The sequence below is a fragment of the Garra rufa genome, chromosome 14, assembly GCF_049309525.1.
Source record: "Garra rufa chromosome 14, GarRuf1.0, whole genome shotgun sequence".
Lineage (NCBI taxonomy): Eukaryota > Metazoa > Chordata > Actinopteri > Cypriniformes > Cyprinidae > Garra > Garra rufa.
In genome coordinates, this window is record NC_133374.1 from 34189734 (window position 1) to 34209366 (window position 19633).

Here is a 19633-nt window from a genome sequence, read left to right on the forward strand (position 1 = left end):
TGCCAGGGCAATCCTAAGAAAGAAACTTAGGAAGCTTACCTTGAAGAGGACATAAGTCCTATGTCTGACATATGCTGTAAGGGTGGTTTACAGCACAGCCTGTGGCATGGAGAGGACGAACAGTGCCGTAACCATAATCCGTAGGATCAGAGGGGGAGCATCCGCCGTGGACTTGTCATTTTTCTCTAAGAAAACACAACACACAGGTCTGAGACAGTATGAAGTTCCCTTTTCTTTTATTTAAAGAAAATGTATCGTACTCACCCATAAGTGACCTGCTTTTAACTATAACTTAAACAGTCCCTGTTTAAGGAGTTAAAATCTGGCCTGGGCCTTCATGGAATGAATGACTTAAAGGCAGTGATCTACCTAGTCCATAGCCACATAAATCCAGAAAGGCCAATGAGCCTGGAAACTAACAGATCAGTGAAAGACCTCTGGTTAGTCCTTTTAAAAATAGCCCAAACCAAAGAGTGGGCCGTCTACTTAAACCCTAGCAGGGGAGGCAGCACCATCTATTATTAGCAAGAACTAAAGGGAACTGCCCAAAAAAGCCCCCAAAGGGGAGCATTCAGATCTCACATCTTCAGGTATCTGTATGTAGGAAGGACCAACCAAGGTGAAAAACTGACCGAACGCTTCCAGACCCTAAAGGGGGAAGAATTAACACAGCTAGCCTCAGACAGCTGCAGTTAGTAAGACTGTTCTGCCATAATCATGGCTGAACTAGTCTCAGGAAATCCCCCCTCTTTTTTTTTTGCCGGTAAAATAACTCCACAATTGTGACGCGCAGCACGTATTCGGCTCCCGCGGGAGCTAAACATACTCCGCCCAGGCGCCAAATTCCCTCAGGAATAAGGCAAGCAAGGAGCCACTGACGACGCCGCGAATGCGTTTGTTAATACCGCGAGAGGCAAACACACTCATGCAAAATGAGGAACAGAGAAACTCACCTCCCTCCTTTGCAAATGCGTTTTCGCCATAAGCCCATTAGTTCCCTCGGGAGCTGAACGTGCTGAAATTTACCACACCCACGTAGCTGAGAGTCGTGCAAGTGGGCATGAGAGTGTGCCTCTCATTAAAAGCAAGCAATGAATGTGCCGATTGCATTCTACTCTCTCAAGAGCTAATCTTGCTTGCATTATCCCCTCATAGTTTGGGTAGTGTGAAAGTGCAGGTATCAAATTACCACACACGTCACACGCAGGTCTCCGATGAGAGAATACGTGCACTCCTAGACAAAGAGAAGCTGAAGACAGCGAAGATGTATTGTGTTGCACCGGTGCCCTTTTTATGGTATGGTCGTCCGGTAGTGACGCAGCGGCAGCGAATGACATCTCTACTAATAAAGCTGTGGCTAATATAACTAGACTTAAACAAACATATTATGACCAAGGAGAACAGCCTGGAAGGTTGTTGGCATGGCGTATCAAGGCTCAACAAAATGTAAATATTATTAATGAAACAGAAGTTGTAGATGGACAAAACACTGTGACCCCAAGTGAAATTAATAAGGCCTTTAAAAAATCGTCATCCCCAGGGAATAAACATCTCTATAAAACATTTTTGGAAGAGACTCAGTTAATCTCACTATCTGAGGAAGACTCCAAAACATTGGATCAACCAACTGAAGAAGCAGATGTGACAGCTGCTATTAATTGTATGAGTAGTGGGAAAGCGCCAGGCCCTGATGGTGTACCTATAGACATCTATAAGATCTTTCATAATAAACTGATATCCCCAATAATTGATATGTTAAATGAATCATTCAATAATGAAGAACTGTCTTTATCCATGCATTCTGCCCTCATAACCTTAATTCCAAAACCAGGGAAAGGTCCCACGAAATGTGATTCTTACAGACCCATTAGTCTTCTAAATTCAGACACTAATATAATTGCTGAAGTATTAGCTAGTAGACTTGATAAATATTTACCATCATTAATTAATCCTGATCAAAGGGGCTTTGTAAAAAATATGCAAGCATTTCATAATATACGCCGTGTGTTAAATGTCATACACTTAAAAAAGAAGAGCCTGATACTGCTTTACTTTCCCTAGATGCCGAGAAGCCTTTTGATAGAGTGGAGTGGGGCTATCTTTTTGATACCCTTTTCCATTTTGGTTTCGGTCCTTATTTTAGAAAATGTATAAAAAATGTATATTCACATCCTATGACAGAGATATTGACTAATAATATAATTCTCTAAATCATTTAAGCTTTCTTGTGGTACATGCCAGGGATGCCCCCTGTCACTGCTCCTTTTTACATTCGCTATCGAACCTTTGGCCAGTGCGGTACGAAGAAATAAGGATATATCAGGGATTACAATTAGTGGTATTGAAACATTTGTAGCTTTATATGCTGATGACATTATATTATTCCTATCCAACTTAAGTATATCCATACCATGTTTATTGAGTCTATTTAAAACATTTGGATCTTTTTCAGGCTATGAGACTTGAGTCCAAAGCTATGATTTTATTTCTTAAGGAATCAGAACGTCTCACATCCCCCATTCGAACCCTATTTAAAAATACTCAGGAAGGTTTTAAGTATCTTGGCATTAATATCCCGCCAGGCAAACATAATTTGGCCCCCAGTAATTATAATTACGTAACTAAATTAATCACAGAGTCCATTAATAAATGGTCACTTCTACCAATATCACAGATTGGATGCATCAGTGTATTAAAAATGTATGTTCTCCCCAAATTCTTGTATTTATTTCAATCAATTCCCCTACCCACACCACAATTTTTTTAGTAATATGAGGAAGCTCTTTTCCAATTTCATTTGGGCAAATTGTCTTCCCAGACTGAGGCCTTCTCTTTTGTATTTACCATATGAACGTGGGGGGTTGCAGGTACCCAATCTTATGTGGTACTACTGGGCAGCCCAGATAAGAGCAGCAATGTTTTGGTTCACAAATAATAATTCTATCCCTTGGTTACAGATTGAGACTGGTATATCTAGACAACTGCCCTTGAATTTGTATTTGTACCCGGCACCCCTGCCCAAATTTAAAAAAGCCACGTGTAATCTCTTTGTTAAAAATACTATTGTGGTATGGTATGAAGTTTTAAAACATCTGGGAGAGGTTCTTAAATTATCACAATTTACCCCTATTTGGGGCAATACAACTTTTACACCTGGGACACAGGATTCAAAATTTGGGCAACAAAAGCTTTTGCGTATGGTGGAAGGTCTATTTAGCAATGAAACTATGCTCATCTGAATAATGAGGGTAAATAACTGATCATCAGCAAGTTTGAGCGCCTCTATAATAGCATAAGCTTTTGCTGGTCTGAAGCCTTCAGGTGTGTGTTAACACAATGCCAAGGAGGTAAGACATCAGCAATCATCTTAGAGAAGCATTTGTTGCTGCCATCAATCTGAGAAGAGTAATACAGCCATGTCCAAACAATTTGATGTTTATTATGTTTTGTTATTAAAACAGACACCTCTCCTTCCAGGAGTGGACGTATTAGAAAATTCACCCCAAGATCAGACTGTGTAATGCTCAGAGAAATGGCACACAACCCAAGAACTACACCTCAGATGCTATAGACCTCAGTTAACACGTTAAAGGAAAAAGTTCATGACAATACCATTAGAAAAATATGGGACAAAAATGGCATGTTTAGAAGCCTTGGCAAAGGAAAGCCTCTTCTATCTAAAAAACATGGCAGCTCAGTTTAGGTCTGCAAAGTTGCATCTGAACAAAACAAGTCTTCTAGAATAATGTCCTTTGAACAGATGAGACCGAAGTGGAGATGTTTGTCCATAATGGACAGCGCCAAGTTTAGTGAAAACCTAAAGAGCATATCAGCACAAACACTTCATACCAAAAGACAAGCATGCTGGAGGAGGGCTGATAATTTTGGGCTTGTTTTGTAGCCACAGGACCTGGGCACCTCACAGTCATTGAGTTGGCCATGAACTCCTCTGTATATCAAAGAACTCTCGAGTCAAATGTGAGGACATCTGTCTGACAGCTAAAGTTGGGTTAAAATTGGATCATGCACCAGGACAATGATCCCAAGCACACCAGAAAATCTACAACAGAATGGCTGAAAAGAAAATAATCAAGGTGTTGCAAAAGCCAGGTCAAAGTCTAGAGCTCATCCTGACTCAAATGCTGAGGTGAGAGCTGTGCATAAGCAAAAAAAGCAAAAAAAAAAAAAAAAATGACTACAGCCTGAATGTCAGCGGCAACCACATCAACTAGATGTTATTTTATTAAATAAAGTAATATCACTATTATTAATTTAGAGTTATATTCAATGGGTCACACTATGTGTAGTGTGAGGACCAAACCAAATCTCCAGGTACTCTTATGAGAACCAGGCTAAAAAAAAAACTCTCTCTCTCTCTCTCACACACACACACACACACACACACACACACACACACACACACACACACACACACACACACACACACACACACACACACACACACACACACACACACACACAGAAGGCAGGCCATCACAAGGCCACAGCTTTAAATAAAACCTAGTCACATGTGAAACTTGTTCGCAAAATCACCACCAGGTAGTGCAAAGCAATGGTTGTCACAATTGCTCAAAGCTGGAAATGTGATATTTTGACTTGCAAAATGAAGATAAAAACACTGAAATTAATTTGTAATAATATTAATTAACACTAACAATAAAGACTTATAACATATAATTTCAAATTCTTCATATAATTTTATAATTTTCCAACTATTTGACCACTGTTACTGAGAAATATTATAGTGATGGCAGTGCTTGATGTAAATATTAAAATGTACATTTTAAACATTTGTATTTGAAAACGCAAATAAACCGCTGCAGATGTGACTGAATATGAATGCGTGTGAATATTCTATTCTAAATACCATTAAAACAGATTTATTATTTTGCACTCCAGACATAAATTAATAAATTACTGTCTCTGCAACAAAGTTTTATCAAAACAGTGGTTAAATTTCGAAGCTAGAGTCTTTAATCTTTCTAATGATGTGCAGTTTGTCTAAATAATAAGTCAAATAAATAAGTAAGAGTGTGATGTTTTAATGTGGTGTGAAAGTAAAACAATAATCTGCGATGTTTGCGTGTTAAGAGGTAAGGAGTTAAAGTTAAAGTGACACTTGTCGACAATGTTGACAAAATGCAAATTATTTTTATAGAATACTGGCCATTTAAAGCTAAAAGCAGACATTTAAATGGACGGACTAATGGACTATGCTATGATTCTCCTAATTTTAAAGCATACATTTAATTTAAACAATAGGTCTACTTAATACTCACACTTGCAGTTTATAGGGGACATATTATATTAGCCTTACTGTTACAGCATGAAATACTACTTAATCCTGTAACTTTTACATTTAGGTATCTTATCTCTTAATTCTGACTTTGTTTTGTTGCAAATGCAAGCTTATATCTCATATCTTAGAATTTATAACTCAATTTAACTCAACAATAATGAGTTTGCCAACAGATAGGCTCTGCCCACAAAAACATCATCACTGTTTGTAAATACTGAATTGGTCTATCAACAAAACCAGGGTATATACAGGAAATATGGAGTTAAATTTAATACATTAAGACATTTTTTAAGACTCTTTCCATACAAGACCTTATCGTCATTCCAAGTTTTAACTGGTTACACCAGTGACATTTTAATTTACATTTACTGTATAGATTGTAAGATAGCACAACTAAGCAGTCTTAGTTTGCAATAACTCCTTATCAGTGCAACATAATTTAGTAGGATGGGAATGAAGCACAAGATAATTAACTGAGTGACTAACCCAGACCTGGGCATTGTACAGCCCCCGGGCCACATCCGCATGAGGTAATTCGTAATTTAAAAATTAATCGAAATAAGTGTAATTAGGTGAACACAATAAAACCACACTGCTCTTATTTTCAATGCAACTGCTATTATTATTATTATTATTAGCCTATTTAAGTTACATAGCCTACATCCGTTTGTGTGACCGTATCTCAAATGTGTTTGTGATCATGTAGGACAGCTTTCAAGAAATGTGAGTTTGCCATTAGCCATTAAATGTTAGCTAACATAATTTTTTTTGTATTTTTCTTCATTAAATGTCTTGTTTGGTCTTATTTCATATCATTGCATGTTAAAAATAGCCTAATTTACTTTGTTATGTGAAATTTATATGTGAAACTGCAGTCTAGGCTATAATATCGTAAATATTTGTAAGATATTATATAGCCTATTCAGCATATTTTACTTAACCTGTTTTGTATTTTAATTATTTAATCCATAAATTAGTCAATAAAACAAGTCTTTTTTTAAGAGCAACATCTGTTTATTCTTGATCAACAACAACTAATGATCAAGGTATTGGATTGGCATCGGTCCGTTAGATCAGTGGTTCTCAATCCTGGTCCTGGGGGACCCCTGCTCTGCACATTTTGCATGTCTCCCTTATTTAACACACCTGACTGAGATCATCAGCTCATTAGTAGAGATCCATTAACTGAACTAACAAGCTGAAGATCTCAATCAGGTGTGTTAAATAAGACAGACATGCAAAATGTGCAGAGCAGGGGTCCTCCAGGACCAGGATTGAGAACCACTGTGTTAGATCATTTTAAAACATCAAATAGCCTTTAATTTATAAAAGTTATTACTGCATCTGTCTCGGATGAAGACTGGTAAAGATTTATTTTAATAAACCTGTTTGTGCGGAGTGTTGACAGGGAGGTGCCCGTGCCATTAGTTGCATTTTTTCCTGATAATTAAACAACATAAAATCAGTTTGAAAATGATTTTATTTCTGTAAATTCACAATAACATCAAAACGCTGCTTTTGTAAAATAATTAAAACAAAAAACACGACTTCTGCCATCTCTAAATCCGGAGCGTGTCAAAAAAAGAACCAAAACTCACAGACATGAGAAATATCAACAGAAAGTTGAAAATGTCTACTTTTAAATGAACCAATTCAAAAACAAATATTTCCTGATTATTGTAATCTGTATGAAGGTTGCTTTTCTCTCTATAGGCACTTCCCATAACCTACTCTGGGGATGAGAGTGAGCATTGTGTATTTCATCTTTGCAGCCAACAAAGACTAATAAACACTAGTTTATTAATAAATACTTAATACCCCCCCCCCCATCACATTTATAAACATTAGGTGACATCTACCTGTGTTTAGTGGCAAACTTTATGCGTGTACTTTGAGCGCAGAATATATTAAGACTATGGCCTACATCTCCCAAAAACTCATGTCTTTTTTTGTCACGTCCGTAATGCATGTGCATTTCCGTCATCTAAAATATAAAACATGTTTATAGATTGATACTTTTCTGATGTCTGGAGAGATACACCACCAGACCGTGCCAAGTAAAGGTCTGCAAGCCCGTTGTGTCCCGACACAAGTCCAGCCTCAGGTCGGACATTTAGCTTCTCTGCTTTTATTGTGCCCATATACATGCAGAGCACACATAGGCTAGTGTATGAAATGATGGTGAGATGAAAAATGATAAATGAAAAATTATAGCATTGGAAACGATCCAAGACACGATCATATAGACATGGTTCCCAAGATGGAGAAGACAGCTTGGAAGCCCAGTAAGCAACTCAAAATCTCTGTACATAAGACAGCAGCATCTTCCAGAGTTTCCACTGATGCTGGCGAGCCCTAAAATAAATCTGATGATTGAGATAAACTTATGTCTTATTCATAGAAAACCACATCCTGTGATCTGAAATCACACATTGAAAAGAACTGTAAGACTAAAGTCCAATGTTCTGAATGTAAAAGTGAAAGACACCACATAGCACTCCACCCTGGAACTGCACCCTGGATAGAGATAGACCCTGCTACTGAGCACGGTGGGGAGGAGGAGGAAATGTCACCTCAATCTCAATTCACCAGTAAATGCATAGAAGTCTGTGGGAAACCTCAAGCAGACTGATCTTGCTCTAAAATATGCCTTGTAGAAGTTTTTCCAGCAGGCTGTAGAGACAAGGCAGTGAAACTACATACAATTCCGGATGAACAGAGCAACAGGTCACTGGTTCATTCAGTCTTTTAAAGTGTTCAGTGAACAAAGTCAGAGTGCTCCTTACATATTGAGAACACGCGTGGGAGTAAAGGAGTCAGCTGGAAGAAGGGCCAGTGGGCTATGAGGTGGAATCTCTGGCTGGAACGGTTCACATCCCATTGCCAAGCCTTACAGAATGCAATGACATACCTGATAATAGACACGAGATTCCAACCTGATGTGGCTCACAGTCATACACATCTAAAGTTGGTGGCACACTTCATCCCAGAACAGGACCCACAAGCCTCAGATATGCTTCTCTTATGTCGACACATTATAAGAGTCCATAAACAGGTGAATGACCCATGCAACCTACTCTATGGTCACAAGTTGGATCTGGGAGGACAATAACCACTGACAATAAGAACCTTCCACACAAGTACCATAGAACCAAACGTGTTTAAGTAAACCAAAGATGACAACCAAGTAGCTCCTTCTATTCAGGACACCTCTTTCATGAAATCATGGATGAAGGTCTACGAAAAGATTCAAACAACAGGTGGGTACCCTTTAAGAGTACACGTCCAAGCCTCCCCAACAACAGGCCTTAAGCTCTGAAATGTGCTTATGTCTTATGTCTCTCAAGCGCAACCTTGAAAGGAAGCCTGCAACATGAGAACCTTCCTCAGCTTCATGGACAAGATATTTGAAAATGGCCATGCCGAGTTAGCTCCTCCTCTGAGCGAAAAAAAAAAGTACAATGGTACCCGCCAACATTCGGAGTGTACCAAAATCTAACCAAATCAGAGTAGTTTTTGATTCTAGTGCCCAACACAGTGGTATATCTCAGTGATGTGCTTTTAACTGGGCCTGACCTGAACAACACACTGGTGGGAGTACTGATCTGCTTCAAAAAAGAAGCCATTGCCTTTACAGATGTTGTACTTTTTTTAGTAAGGGAATCTAGGTGGTTCGTGGGAATTTTTCAATTCAAATAAGTTGCCATTGGACGCATAGTTGGGGCGTGGGACCGTGTTCACTTTATGGACGACACGAGCCGCTTATTTCAATGGTGGTGTGGACGTTTTGCGAAAAAGCTGGTAAATCCATCAGATTGGCCGTAATCTACACCACAGTCTTCCTCAGTGCCACGGAACGCCTATTTCACCCACTAACCACCTAAACTTGACCAAAGCCTTCCTCAGTGCCACGAAAAGCCTATTTCGCCCACTAACCACCTAAACTTGACCAAAGCCTTCCTCAGTGCCACGGAAAGCCTATTTCGACCCCAAAACACCTAAACTTGACCATAGTCTTTCTCAGTGCCACGGAACGCCTACTTCGACCTCTAACCACCTAATCTTGACCATAGTCTTCCTCAGTGCCACGGAACGCCTATTTCGACCCCTAACCACCTAAACTTGACCATAGTCTTCCTCAGTGCCACGGAACGCCTATTTTGACCCCTAACCACCTAATCTCGACCATAGTCTTCCTCAGTGCCACAGAACGCCTATTTTGACCCCTAACCACCTAAACTTGACCAAAGTCTTCCTCAGTGCCACGGAACGCCTATTTTGACCCCTAACCACCTAAACTTGACCATAGTCTTCCTCGGTGCCACGAAACGCCTATTTTGACCCCTAACCACCTAAACTTGACCAAAGTCTTCCTCAGTGCCACGGGATGCTTATTTTGACCCTAAATACCTATGGTCCTCCTCGTAAACTCTGAAATGTCTCTCCTGACAGTGTCCACCCAGAATTCACAGGGACCTCAAGTTTGAGGCCCCTCGGACCCCCTTGACCACAAACCACCCATGAAATTTCCATTGAATAAGTTGCAAGTGGGATGCTGGGTATTGAGGGGTCAAAAGGTCACAGGACATCAAAATTTGATACGGTGGTAGCCTAGGGGCCCTTCACTCTGGGGTGAGAGTTTCGGTATTCTAGGTCACTTCTAAGCATGTGTTTCTGCAGTTCAGCGGGACAGAAAGGTCCGATCGCCCCAAAATTGGCACACCGGTCATGCCGTGGCCCCCCGGGACAGCGTCCGGAGTTCCGTGTCCGTATCTGCCCAATTGGCCGAAACTCATGCCCCCCGACCATGAACCACCTGTGAAATTTCCATTGAATAAGTTGCAAGTGGGACGTTGGGTATTTAGGGGTCAAAAGGTCACAGGACATCAAAATTTGATACGGGGGTAGCCTAGGGGCCCTTGACTCTGGGGCCAGAGTTTCGGGATTCTTGATCCTTTCTAAGCACGTGTTTCTGCAGTTCAGTGGAACAGAAAGCTCACATCGCCCCGAAATCGGCACTAGGGTCACACCGCGGCCCCCCGGGACGGCTTCCGGAGTTCCGTGTCCGTATCTGCCCAATTGGCCGAAACTCATGCCCCCCGACCACAAACCACCTGTGAAATTTCCATTGAATAAGTTGCAGGTGGGACGTTGGGTATTCAGGGTTCAAAAGGTCACAGGACATCAAAATTAGGTACGGTGGTAGCCTAGGGGCCCCCGACTCTGGGGCCAGAGTTTCGGGATTCTAGATCCTTTCTAAGCATGTGTTTTTGCAGTTCAAAAAACTTTTCACATCAGCAAAGTTCATTCAAGAGGGTCTTAAAAGATACGAGTAGAAGGAGGCCTGTGTGAGCGATTTTATGCCGAAGATGCAAAAACTACTTTTCGTTCAGGGTAGATGCTTGTCTGCACTATATGGTGTTCGGGGAGCCCAATGCTACCAGGACGTGAAGTTTGGGGCCCCTAGGACCCCCCGGAGCTGGACGGGGGCCGCTGACACGTGTAACTTATCCCATTCATTTTGTAGGTGTTTTGCGGGCAGCAGGACACAAAGGCCCGATCGCCCCGAAATCGGCACACGGGTCACGCCGCGGACCCCCGGGACGGTGTCCGGAGTTCCGTGTCCGTATCTGCCCGATTGGCCGAAACCCATCCCCCCCCCGACCGCGAACCACCTGTGAAATTTCCATTGAATAAGTTGCAAGTGGGACGTTGGGTATACAAGGGTCAAAAAGTCACAGGACATCAAAATTTGGTACAGGGGTAGCCTAGGGGCCCTTGACTTTGGGGCCAGAGTTTCAGGATTCTTGATCCCTTCTAAGCACGTGTTTCTGCAGTTCAGTGGAACAGAAAGCTCAGATCGCCCCGAAATCGGCACTAGGGTCACGCCGCGGCCCCCCGGGACGGCTTCTGGAGTTCCGTGTCCGTATCTGACCAATTGGCCGAAACTCATGACCCCCGACCACGAACCACCTGTGAAATTTCCATTGAATAAGTTGCAAGTGGGACGTTGGGTATTCAGGGGTCAAAAGGTCACAGGACATCAAATTTTGGTACGGTGGTAGCATAGGGGCCCCCGACTCTGGGGCCAGAGTTTTGGGATTCTAGATCCTTTCTAAGCATGTGTTTTTGCAGTTCAAAAAACTTTTCACATAGGCAAAGTTCATTCAAGAGGGTCTTAAAAGATACGTGTAGAAGGAGGCCTGTGTGAGCGATTTTATGCCGAAGATGCAAAAACTACTTTTCGTTCAGGGTAGATGCTTGTCTGCACTGTATGGTGTTCGGGGAGCCCAATGCTACCAGGACGTGAAGTTTGGGGCCCCTAGGACCCCCCGGAGCTGGACGGGGGCCGCTAACACGTAACTTATCCCATTCATTTTGTAGGTGTTTTGCGGGCAGCAGGACAAAAGGGTCCATATCTCGGGCCCCCAGAAGAGCAGCGGCTCATGGCCGGTGTCGTCGGTTAGGTCTCCCGCGGGTCTAACAGAGCCCCGAGTTTGGTGTGGTTCGGCCTCGATTCGGCCGAGTGGTGGCCGGTCAAATTCTTGGACTTTGGGGCTTTGGGGGGCTCTATCTCCGGTCCCCGGGGGAATAGGGACTCGTGACCTGCGTTATCGATCGAGCCCAATTGGGAGCCTCTAGGCCTCTTCCTTCAATTTGGCCCCTGAAAATATGGGGGTCCGTATCTCTGACCCCCGGAGGCGTAGGAACTTGGGGCCTGTAGGATATCAGCGCGAATCAAACAATTTGGGAGATTCGATTAGAAGTAAAAACACTTCTACAACCTCAAACGCCACAAATTCCACAGGAGGCCCCGTCATAAATCTGACGTTTGATAGCCTGGCGCCAGACCGCCAGCCTGAAGCAAACCTAACTAACTACGAAACTCGCAATATTAACACAAAAGACACTTCTTCATAATCAAATCCTTCGAAGAAGGAGAATGTCAAATTTGGAGCAAGTAACCAAGATTAACTGTCAAAGAAATGCACATCATGAACATCGCATGAGTTGAGTCATTTGAGTTTGGTGGATGGTCTCCGCCACACAAGGACAAAAGACTGAAATTCTTTCCCTAACCTTTTGACTTCCAGCTCAGAGAACAGACCCTCACAGAATACATCTTTACGTCCACAGAATGGCACAGGAAACTGCCCATTGATGTACATATGCGCCTAAAATGTGCTAAAGAACTTAGGAGCAACTCATCATTTCTATGTCATAATTTCCTATTCATATATGTAACCCATACATTTGCCTATTATGTTTTAATCACTTATTGTGTATGTCCCTTTTTGATAACTATTGAATAGTTTGATGGTTTATACTTGTGTTTGATATGCCTGAGTTTGAAATCGCATTCTCAAAATGTTCCTGTAATTCAATTCTTTGCAAAATGTATTATAGTCTTGTTATAGAAATCATGTCCAACTTTATCTCTGCAAAGAGCGGGAATTTGGGATCACGGGACTAATAAGATAACATTGTGATTTATGGTTTGGGAGGGGAAACAAACAGCAACCTAGTTAGGACATTGTTTTAATTGGTCAAGACACCATTTTGGGATGTGTCCAAAAGCTGAGTTTAAAACCCCATCACACCCTCTCTTCTCGCTCTTACGCTCTCCCCCCTTACAACCCTCTGTCTTAATCTTTGTGCTTCGCGCCGCCGCGTCTCGACGTTGCCTGGCCTGCATGCCAGACGCTCCTCTAAAGGAAACATGAGGAGATCATTACACTTCTGTCTTTTACTTTAATTCTTTTTATTTCTTTCCGTTGAGAGTTTCGTTTTCTAGTTAAGTTTGTGCAAGCCGCGACCGACCCAAACGTCTTCGCGGACCTGAACTTTAACAGCGCACAACTTGCATATCCAGCCAACGCCCAAGAAGACATCACATTGACCGACCACCAACCAATCAGCAACCTCGGGAAAACCCGACGCACGAAAGGAATCCCCTCGATACAAAAGGCAACGCAAGTACAACTTCCAGATTCTCACTGAACTGGTGCATTTTGATATAAAGTTTAATAACCTCTTTGAGAGACTCAATACGAGGGTTAATTAAGTGATTGATGGTTGTTTAGGTCTAAGCAATTGCACATATTGCTATAAACTTGGGACTTCATATTTTCATTCCTTTAAACTCATTCTTTCCTCACTTTCTCTTTCTGCAACCTGTGTGAATGCGTGTGTTTATGTTAGATTAGTTTGTATGTGTTAGGTTTATCCAATAAATTCATATTTTTATTAGAAAGATAAGTATCTTGTGTTTTGTGCTTACAAGTTAATGTCTTAAACTGCTGATTTTGCTACTGTGCTAATATATAGTGTTTTCACTATATTCTGGATAGTAATATCCATTGCAGAGTTTCTGTTACACGGCTTGTGAATGAATCGCGGGTCGACTCTGGAACAGCCGTAAAAAAAAAAAAAAACGATTCTGTTCAAATTCCCTATTGAATCATATTCGATTCCCTTTGAGCTAAATTATAAATTATATGTAGTTATCCCTGCTACAGGCCTGTGTCATTGGTTAGGTCTCTGGCGGGTCTAATTTGGCCCCGAATTTGGTGCGGTTTGGCCACGGTTCGGCCGAGTTATAGCCGGTAACAATTTCGGAGTTTTGGGCTTTGGGGGGCTCTCTCTCCGCCGGGGGAGTAGGGACCCGGGGCTAGCGTCGTCGGTGAGGGCCCTGGGAGGGCTATCGATCGAGACCAGTTCAGAGCCTCTAGGCCTCTTCCTTCAATTTGGCCCTTGAAAATATGGTGGTCCGTATCTCTGGCCCCCGGAGGCGTAGGGACTCGGGGCCTGTGTCATCGGTTATGTCTCTGGCGGGTGTAATTTGGCACCAAGTTTGGTGACTGCTTCCTGAGTTCAGCATTAGAATCATTACAATCTTAAATAGTAGGCTTTTAATGCATTGTCCATGGAAAACCTACGGAGGTCCCGTCAAATAAGTTACATATGGGCGTTCACCATATGCGGTGAAATTACCGAAAATCCACCATCAGAAAGTGACAGCTGTAACTTATTTGACGGGGCCTCTGCAGGCTTTCCGTGGACAGACCTTTTTCAAGGTAAATAGGCAAAATGATGAGGTGTAATGTATATGAACTTGTCATACGTTGTTTCCTGAGTGAAGTAATGTATGTTTTGCATAATAATATCATTGCAAACTAAAATACTTGCCTATTAATGCATTGTCAAGTGACACCTGTAACTTATTTACCACCTGTGAATCTCCATTGATTAAGTTGCACGTGGGATGTTGGGTATAGAGGGGTCAAAAGGTCACAGGAACTCCAAATTCGGGACTGTGGTAGCCTAGGGGCCCCCCGCTCAGGGGCCAGAGTTTCAGGAATACAGATCACGTCTGTATTGTAGACCTCACGTCACATTGGATTTCGAGTTGGATTTTCGAGTATTTCACCACATATGGTGCATGACACCTGTAACTTATTTGACAGGGCGTCCACAGGCTGTTCGTGGACAGTGCATTTTTATGCAAATTAAAAAACGGGCCCCGGAGTTTCGTGGCCCTAGATGCTTCTGGGAACCGAGAAGGCAACTGCCTTAAAGGCCCTTTCCCCATAGGGATCTATAGGAGACAGAGAGTTGTATGAAGAGCAAAGAAATATATTTTCGGGCATCTCCGGGCCTAGCCCTCATGGTATGTCGCCGAGGGCCGAGTGACGCAACTTCCTGTGAAATTTGAGGCTCCTCGGGCCCCCGGGAGCCGGACGGGAGCCACTGACACGTGCAACTTGTCCCATTGTGTAGGCCTCCATTCGTGGGCGCTTCCTGCGATTTTGTCGAGTCATGCAGGAAATGCCCACGTGCAACTTATTTGACAGGGCCAACACAGGCTTTCCGTGGACAATGCATTTGTATGCAAATTAAGCCATTTTAGGTGCTGTAATGTACATAGATCTTCTGGGTAGTGTTCCCTGAGCACTGTACTTTAGAAATTTGTCCACAAAACCACTGTTGTTATGAAATATGACTTATTACAGTATCGTCCACGGAACGCCTATGGAGGCCCAGTCAAATAAGTTACACATGGGCGTTCACCATATGTGGTGAAATTACCGAAATTCCACCATCAGAAAGTGACACGTGCAACTTATTTGACGGGGCCTCTGCAGGCTTTCCGTGGACAATGCATTTGTATGCAAATTAAGCCATTTTAGGTGCTGTAATGTACTTATATCTGCTGGGTAGTGTTCCCTGAGTAGTGTACTTTAGAAATTTGTCCATGAAACCACTGTACTTATGAAATATGACTTATCTTGTCGTCCACGAAACGCCTATGGATGCCCTGTCAAATAAGTTACTGGTGGGCAAGTGACAGCTGTAACTTATTTGACGGGGCCTACACAGGCTTTCCGTGGACACTGCATTTGTGTGCAAATTAAGCCATTTTAGGTGCTGTAATGTACTTATATCTGCTGGGTAGTGTTCCCTGAGTAGTGTACTTTAGAAATTTGTCCATAAAACCACTGTACTTATGAAATATGACTTATTATCTTGTCGCCACGAAACGCCTATGGATGCCCTGTCAAATAAGTTACTGGTGGGCAAGTGACAGCTGTAACTTATTTGACAGGGCCTACACAGGCTTTCCGTGGACACTGCATTTGTGTGCAAATTAAGCCATTTTAGGTGCTGTAATGTACATAGAACCGCTGGGTAGTGTTCCCTCCGGCGGTGCCCTAAAAGTAAGGGAAGAAGACAAAAACTACGTTTTTTTTTTTTTTTTTTTTTTTTTTTAAATTCCAGGACAATGACCTTTCCAAAGACACTGTGTATTATCGCATGAGGGTCCGCATCTTCGGTAACAGCCTCTCGCCTGCAGTGGCAATACATTGTCTACATCAGTCTGTTCAAACTGACAATTTCCATGTTGACCCTGATGACAATCCAAGGCAAGGCTATTCTGAGAGAACTTACTTCTGTGAACGGTGACTGGGATGCTCCACTGCACAAGAAATGGATGGAGCTTGGACCTTGTGGAGAGTTTCCCTGTCGGAGCTTTCCAGTCTTTCCATCCCCAGGGCCTATACTGAGACTTCACCATCGGCAGCTGTCAGGAGGGAACTGTGTGTCTATTCTGATGCATCAACCAAAGCTATTGCTGCAGTGATGTATCTAAAAGTCACAGAAACTGCAGGGAGTAATCACATTGGTTTTGAAATGGGGAAAGCCAAACTTTCTTAAAAAACTTTCTTCCTGCACATGCTGCAGGATTTTAATCCATGACAGTGTAGTGTGTTACTAATGGTAACCGTTGAGACTGTGGTCCCAGCTCTCTTCAGGTCATTAACCAGGAACCTTTCATCAACCTTTCTCAGGATCACTGATACTCCACGAGGCAAGATCTAACAGGTCTGTGAGAGACAGAATTCTTGCTGGTTTGTAGGTGATCAAATACTTATTTCATGCAATAAAATGGAAATTAATCATACAATGTGATTTTCTGGATTTTTCATTTAGATTCTGTCTCTCACAGTTGAGGTGTACCCATGATGAAAATTACAGATTTTTCCATTCTTTGTAAGGAAAACTTGAAAAATCGGCAGTGTATCAAATACTTATTTGCCCCACTGTAGCTAACCATTTCGAAACAACTGAGAAGAGAAACAGTGCTTGTAAGGGCTGGCATCACTGTAAAGCAGAATTCACAGTGCAGGAATCCAATAAAGCTTCAGCCATCATCATCTGTGCGGCACAAGAGGAAATTTATGGTCAAGAGATCAAATGTATTTAAAAGCATGAAGAGGATTCCAAAAAGAAGTCCTCTTCATATTCTGGAATCCATTCATTGATGCGCAAGGTCTTCTGAGGAGGTCATCTCCACCGATCAAGCCTCAATCAGAATGAGATGCCTTTTATAATTCCTTGAAAGCACCACATTACTACTTTGCTCATTAGACACCACCATGAGCATATCCACCATCAAGGCCATCAATTTAATGAGGGAGCTGTCCGTGTATCCGGTTTATGGATAGTTAGTGGGAAATGTAGGGTGAGCAACATCATATATCAGTGTGAAACTTGCAGATGGCTCAGAGAAAAAAAAAATGGCTAGCTTTCCAGCAGATCATCTCTCAACAGACCCTCCCTTTACAGATACGTGTGTTTGGTCCTTGGAGTGTCTCCTGACGTCAGACGAGAGAAGGTTTTTTCACAGCAAGAAGTGGGCTGTAATTTTTACATGTATAAGTACAGGAGCTGTCATATTGAAGTTATAAAAATCCCTCGACACATCCAGCTTCATCAATGCTTTTAGGTGTTTTCTTGCTGTGCGTGGACCTGTCAAACAGATTTGTTTAGACCGGGGCACAAATTTTGTCAGCGCATGTAAGGACTTTAAGGTTCCTTTAAACATTGACATTGCGGTGGAACATGGGAAAGAATGACTGGACTTGCAAGATGATTTCTTGACTCCACATTCCTCCAGCTAAAAGACAAACTTACCCACGAGGTGCTGGAGACTTTCATGGCAGAAGTCGCACCCATTATCAATGCCAGGCCTGTTCCCGTGACAACAGACCCGGATAAGTCGTTCATAGTAACCCCGGCAGTTCTTCCTTTACAAAAGTTGGAGTTGCAGACCTGTACAAGTGCTAGCAGCAAGTTCAACACCTTTCCAACACATTCTGATGGCGGAAGCAATTCCTACCAACTCTACAGGCATGCCAAAAATGGCAGGTCGTCCATCCAAATGTAAGACCAGGAATTGTTGTCCTCCTTAAGAACAGTCAAGTACCACAGAATGAATGGCCTCTTGGACTGGTAACGCAGACTTTCTATAGCCAAGACGGGACAGTACGTCAGAATGAGGTCAAAATCATCAAACCAGGAGCTTTTACCCTTTTTCGCAGGCCTGTTACAGAGACAGTGCTTCTGCTTCCCCCAGATTCTAAAGTAGATGGATAGTCTTAAAATTCTGAGCGATGTGTAAGCACACCAGGCAGGGAGTGTATTGTTACCACTAAAGAATCTTAGGTTTCAGTAAGTAGTCAAACTATGAGACCATTAATGAGGAAGCAAGCAAGCATGGCACAGAAAGCAGCATGTTCAGTGTTTCTGAAGCTAATTCTGTGATATTTGCATACATCTTGTGCCTGTTGTAGCATCATGGTATGTAATTTCTGTTTTTAAAAATATCTACGAATGCAGATCATTATTTTGGGACAGTGTTACATTTTATGAAGGTGATTTTTAGAAGCCTATCATTTTCTTTCTTTGCGCTTTGATGCGTTCACCTGACAACTTGTGGTTAAAGCACCACTCAGCAGGCAAAAGCTACAATTTAAAAAATTAATGGATTTGGTCTTTGTTAAACAAGATAAAATATAATAAACATACCACACAGCTTGAATCACAAATATAAATTGTGAGAATGCAAAGAAGCTAAAATTATTGTTTGTGAGAAAGAGACTAATAAAGTATGCTTGAGTGAATAATGTGCTTTATGATTTTGCACCTATGTTGAAAAAAGTTTTTTTCTGTGTGTGTGTGTATGCTATATGATTGCTAGAAGGATATGTGATGTGTCTGCAAATTATTTGGGAAAAGAGGAGAACATATACACTGGTCAAATTTAGGCCGACACCCTGACGCCTGGCCTAAGACATTCAGAGAAATAATTAGGGGTATATGTGCTATACCTCTTCAGCATATGACTTTGGGGTGTTTCCATGAGAGGACCTCTGGGTTGAAGCCTGGAATGCTGTGAATAAAATGAATTCTTCTGTAAAAAAAAATCACATTCTAAACATTCTAAAAGAATCTCACCAGTCACTCTCTTTCTATTCAAAATGCTTATAGCTGACTGACATACATATACATATACACATATACATATATATATATATATATATTAGGGCTGTGCAATTAATCGAAATTCGGTTTCGATTTCTGCTTCAAACGATCATGAAAATGCAGTAATCGAGATGAAACGATTATTGCGCCCCATTCTGCACTTTTACCAGTGGTGCGCTTTCACTCCTCCATAAAAGCCAAATTTCACATGCAAATCAGCTAAATCATGTAAGGTGACTTTCATAAAATGGGACGTGCTTGATTTATTAATGTTTCTTTGATGTTGTGTTTTTAATAGCACGTAAGAAAACTTGCGCTGTCCTTAATGCGCTCAGAGACGGAGCGGAACACGGACATGAAAGTTCTTTTTTTTTTTCTCTCAAGGTGCGCACCTAAACGGTCAAATACAAAAATGCAAAAATATTTCAAAATGAGGGGCTTGGTGATTATTCATGTAAACTCTTGTCAGTTATGTCTTAAATTAAC

At 41.9% G+C, this 19633-nt stretch overlaps 1 protein-coding gene across 1 annotated transcript in view; it reads right to left on the minus strand.

Annotated features, from left to right (window-relative positions):
• Positions 1-19633, minus strand: part of mre11a (MRE11 homolog A, double strand break repair nuclease) — a 154478-nt gene that overhangs the window by 32236 nt on the left and 102609 nt on the right. Inside the window, exon 14 of the mRNA XM_073817793.1 lies at positions 18994-19055. Coding sequence (XP_073673894.1) covers positions 18994-19055 — 62 coding nt within the window. The remainder of the gene's footprint in view (positions 1-18993; positions 19056-19633) is intronic.